Here is a 5311-nt window from a genome sequence, read left to right on the forward strand (position 1 = left end):
GAGAGAGAGAGAGAGTTTTCGATGAAAGAGAGACGAATTGGATGCGGTTGAGATATAGCTGAGGGTACTTTAGGTAGAACGAATAAAATAGGTGATGAGTTTGGTCCCAAAAGTGGACTTATATGGGTAAAATTGTTAGGGTGAACTTATGTAAGAAAAAATATTGAAAAGAGGACTTTTATGAAATTTTCTAAATCATAATCCTTTTGAAACAAATTTGAAAGAAATAACAGAATTGCTTTCCATCATAACTAGTAACTCATAGAGCTAACTTTATGGTGACTTAAATCATTTGTATGAAATCCAAAGAAAAAAAAACTTGATTCCATTTAAAACATGGGAACGTCTAGCTTTCAGACATGATTGAATAGAAAACTAGCTATTAACAGAAATAAGAAGAAAGGTGTTGTTTCACAAAATTATGCAACAGACCTGTAACTTTGAAAAATCATAACTGATTCTAGAAAAAATCATGTTTATGAGATTCCAATTCTGAAACAATTCTTAAGATGTTTACTGTAATTCTTATGAAGACATCAACTTTAAAAAGCAAATGAAATTATACAGTTTTCAGTAAAAAAAGGTCACTGGTTCAAAATTGTACATCAGAAAAGGGACAAATAACATAGTATTTATAAATAGATAACTCATACAAAATTGTATCGAGAGTTTTTGTAATTAAAACTGAACACTTTGAAGGTGGTTAAGTTATGATAGTATCGATTAAATGGTGATCCATATGCCACGCTTATTCTTGTTTAAATGTTACCTTAAGTAGCCCACAAACGATGGCCCCCGTTTCCCGATCTACCAAAGGCGGCTGAAACCGATGGGTTTGTAATACGTCGGCGCCGCGACGAGACTTCCGTACCGACCGACGGAGTACATAGCGCACTTGTTCCTATTTAATTAAGGTGTCGTTCATTAGTCAGTGAAGGATAGGCAAAGGGCCCAAAACCTCGCTTAGGCCTTTTTTGATTAAAGGGTAGTGAGTTTTGACCATTGGAATCTTTGATAAAAATAGGAAGTCTGCCCTAAATTGCTTGTTTGATGTTTGATAAAAATAGGAATGTGGCGGTGATGAAAAAGCCGACGAAGCTGGCTGAGAGGAAGAGCAGAAGAAAAACTGACGGGCAGCAGCCGGTGGTGCGTTCTCCTCATTTCCGGAATCAGCCGGTGGTGGAAATAGGGACTCATCCAGAACACGGTAAGCTAATCTCCTCCGAGTCAGACCATGTGAATGTGCATGTAGCGTCTGAGATTAGAACCAGGAAAGAAAAGAGGAGGAGACGCCATGATGCTGGTGACAACGATGGCAATTGTGAGATGGCAAAGAAGAAGAAGATGGCCCAAGTAGAGGAGAAGCCAGATACTAGTATGCCCATCCTGAATCTTGACCATGTGTTCTCTCAATTTGCTTACAAGGGTGGTGCTGCTACTCTATGCAAATATAAACGCACCAAGATGCCCAGAAAGCCTTCCCAAATTATCTATCCTTGTAGTCAGACTGGCCGGAACTCAATTGAGGACCGTGCCACTATGCTTGCAGCCTTGGAACAAGAACAGAAAGGGAAAAAGAAGGAAACTCAGTCATCTGTGGGCATCCGAAAGGTTTCTCGTTACTTCCCAATTCCAACCTCAAGTGTGCAACCAGTGTTGGTAGATGAGTGCAAGAAAATTAAACTCTCCAAACGCCGTCATGGAAAAACCTTTCAGAAGGATGCCACTGAAGAAAATAATGCAGATGGCAATTTGTCGCAAATTAGGAAAAGGAGCAAGAGAAAATCTCCTGAAATCATGACAACTCTTAGTGCTTCCCAGAGGAGGGATGAAGCATACCGTAGGAGAACTCCAGATAACACCTGGATTCCTCCTCGCTCTGAAATTAAACTCCTCCAAGAAGATCACTATCATGACCCTTGGAGAGTATTGGTTATATGCATGCTTCTTAATCGGACACAAGGAAAGCAGGTCTGAATTCCCTATACTTTGACTGCTTGATTACTTAATAACTTATATCATTGTTTCCAATTGATATTTGGATCATTATACTTGTTTTTGTGTGTGTGTGTGTGTAGAGAGGGAGGCTTGGGTAATTAACTATTGTAAGCAGTTAAAGTTAGTAATACGTAGAATCGGTAAACCATCATGGAATTTTGAAGGGCTGTTGTATTGGTGGTGAATATTGAAGTACTTTTAGTTTGTGGCTCATTTTAGCCATTTATTCTATATAGGTACAACGCAGACAGCATACAGCCCTACAATGATCATATACACGTTTATAGTATTGGATATCATCTATATCTGTGTGATTGAGTTTACATGCGCTATTTGTGCTCCAAAATCGCAAATGAAGTTTACAAGATTATAAACTTTGACTTGTAATTTGAGTTCTTCTACACCTGTCCTCAAGATGGATGTGAAATGTATATCATTCAAAACACTTATTCTTTATGCTCCCTTTTATTTTTCAGTTTATCTTTTAAGTATTTCTGCTTCCAATGCTTATTTTCCTTCAGCTGTCTGTTACAATGCCTAGCAAGTTTTGTTTTAGTTTATTAAGCTTTGTGGCCATTAGTGCTTGGGTGGCCCTTTCTTAACTTGGGCCATTATCCATGAATTTGTTAGGAATAGTTTTCTCACAGTTGAAACTAAAGATCAGCTGTTTGTTAGAATGCCTAGCAAGTTTTATTTTACTTTATTAAGCTTTGTGGCCATTAGTGGTTGGGTGGCCCTTGTTTAACTTGAGTCATTACCCTTGATGGGTTTGTCAGTAGCATTAGTATGAACCCGTGGTCGCCTAAAATATATGTAGAAGTTACTCTAATTAGTTCTTCAGTTAATGTTTAGATGCTGAAGTTTGGAAGTTCGAAATTTCCAATGATCTTGTCGTGCTTATGTTTACTTGACTCAAGAATACTTCTTGTTCTTATGTTTATATCTTGTTTTAGTAGTTTCAAGTTTCTGTACAATATTGTGTGGTGCTATGAAGTTTTGCATCATTCATGTGGCTTTCCATTCCTATCAGAGCTATAACCCCTGAATCTGCTATCACACATTACCCTTCAGGTCTAGGAATTGCAATCATAGATAAGTTCTGCAGCATCAGTTTCACTTTGTGCAACCTTTCAGAATTTAGAATGATCGCTTCCAAGCCTTGTTGTCCATAATCTTTTTCCCTATTGTCCTAGTACTTCTTGTTCTTTGTTACGAGGTATCAGAGCCTTCAGAAGTCAGAATATTGCGGACAGGACTAATGTATCTTAAACCAAAGATATATTAGGCACCACTTGTGACTTTGATGTTTCATCAGTGGCTGGAATTGGAAGCTTGGGCACATATCTGGAAAGTTCTTCATCATGAAGGGGGCATGCTATTTGCTAATCGTGCAGTCTAGATTCTCGCTTAGCAAACTATAATTACGTGCTTCAGTTTTTTTAGATATAGATTCCAATGATATTAACCAAACTTATATTTCTTCAGTGGTGCTTCCTTTTGTAAATTAATATGATTAATCCACAGTTTGGTTTCTAGCAATTTTTGCTCTACTCTTAGGCTTTGGATTGAGGAACAAGAATTTAGTCATGTTTGATTCTTAATGAGAAGATACTTTCTTATGCAGTTAAAAGGAGTTATATCAAATTTCTTCAGTTTGTGTCCTACTGCGAAGGCTGCTACTGAGGTTGCCTTGCGGGATATAGAAGAGGTTATAAGATCTCTTGGTCTACACAAGAGAGCAGAGATGATACAGCGTATGTCTGAGGAGTATTTAGGTGAAAGTTGGACCCATGTACCTGAGTTGTATGGTGTTGGCAAGTATGTTGCTATTCTTTGGTCCTTTTATTTTCTTATTTTATATTTCTCTTTAGTCTTCTAATTCCCGCTTTAATTTCTTAGTTCTTGTCTGGATTATTTTATTAAAGAAAAAAGCCTGGGTTTGTGTCCTCCATAGTTTTGGAGACTGTCTACATTCTGCATGTTTTGCAAAGAAAATGTACATTAATATAAAACCATGTTATCCCACACGGATGGTCCAGGTATAAGATTGATCGGTGACAACATAAACGTTGCATTTCTTTCTATAATCTAACCATTCAAACTAGTGGTCAAGATTAGAGTAAGTTGTGAAATGTCCATTGTGTCATCAATGTTTAAGACTGTTCCGACTCCAAACTGTAGATTTTTCCAACTCAAAAAGTCCAAATTAATGGTAGTGAGAGTTCTGGAGGAACTGGAGATTTTATTTCCGGTGCTATTTAAGTTATTGTAATTGATTTTGTTGATGGAAATTGATTTCTGTGTTCATTTGGTTGGATTGGACTAGGTATGCAGCTGATGCATATGCAATATTCTGTACTGGAATGTGGGAACAAGTGAAACCTACCGACCACAAGCTAAATGAATACTGGGAATTTCTCCACAGCATAAATAGAGTAAGCTGAGGCCTGCAGCTTTTATTTGACAGCAGCAACTCTTTGGTCTTTTTGAAACGATCTGATGGAAAAGTATCTTATGGAAAGATAGATTTTTGGGAACGGAGAGTCTTGTATATAAGAATGCCGCAATGGGTGGTAGAATTTTGAACCTTGCTTGGTAGAATTGTGAACCATCTAATTATTTTTACTGCCGGGTCTGCAGCGGACCATTTTCAAGTTCAGTAAAAAACCACATGGGTGCGGCTATTGTCACCTTATCTTCTTTGTTCACTCTACTTGCTCATTTCACTCTACAGTTTAATTTCAATACTAAAATCTACTTGAGAGGAACGTGCCGCAAGTGAGAAACCCAACAGCTTTCTAGCTTCTCTCCCAGCTGAACGTCGGCGTCTTTCGCTGCTGCGCCCGGGAGGATGTATTGATTCAGGCTATGTAGTTGGGCCTTATGGGAGAAGCTTGGTGTAGGGTTGGAGGTTGGGTGTTTGTTTCTTGAGGTACATAGATCGATCTCGATCTGTTTCCTTCTCAATTTATGGGTGAGGGTGAGGAGCAGCACTGTGAGGCTATTTGTTGGCGACGGTTCTTGTGTCACCGGTGTGATGTTGAGCTTCAGTCGACGATTGACCTCATGACGGAATCGGTCATGGGATGGTATTAGATCTGCGGGTTTGGTGTCGTTCAATTTGCCTTGAAGTGGAGGTGGGGGGTGGTGACATGGTGCGTGGCAGTGGCTTTTGTGACGTGGTGTGTTCCTTGCTGGTGGAAGGTTGATTGGGTCGGGTATCTGCCCTAGGGCCGCTTGTTGGGTTGTACTCTTTCTAGCCCTTTCGAGATTCTAGGGGTTTCCACCCAATTTAGCTATCTAGTTTGTTCCT

The 5311-nt window shown here is 39.0% G+C and overlaps 1 protein-coding gene across 1 annotated transcript; it reads left to right on the forward strand.

Annotated features, from left to right (window-relative positions):
* Window positions 1–790: 790 nt before the first annotated feature.
* On the forward strand, window positions 791–4705 carry LOC101298191. The gene is made up of 3 exons (XM_004309739.1): window positions 791–1971; window positions 3623–3816; window positions 4325–4705. Exons 1-3 carry the CDS (start codon window positions 1051–1053, stop codon window positions 4440–4442), a joined length of 1233 nt encoding a protein of 410 aa, XP_004309787.1. The 5' UTR covers window positions 791–1050; the 3' UTR covers window positions 4443–4705.
* Window positions 4706–5311: the final 606 nt, after the last annotated feature.

The sequence above is a fragment of the Fragaria vesca genome, unplaced genomic scaffold, assembly GCF_000184155.1.
Source record: "Fragaria vesca subsp. vesca unplaced genomic scaffold, FraVesHawaii_1.0 scf0513059, whole genome shotgun sequence".
NCBI lineage: Eukaryota > Viridiplantae > Streptophyta > Magnoliopsida > Rosales > Rosaceae > Fragaria > Fragaria vesca.

Excerpts from the sequence above, each read along its gene's own strand:
- LOC101298191 (XM_004309739.1), top strand. The coding sequence starts at position 1,051 with ATGTTTGATAAAAATAGGAATGTGGCGGTGATGAAAAAGCCGACGAAG. Across the intron at positions 1,972-3,622 it reads ATCGGACACAAGGAAAGCAG|TTAAAAGGAGTTATATCAAA; the intron begins GTCTGAATTCCC and ends TTTCTTATGCAG. Across the intron at positions 3,817-4,324 it reads GAGTTGTATGGTGTTGGCAA|GTATGCAGCTGATGCATATG; the intron begins GTATGTTGCTAT and ends GGATTGGACTAG.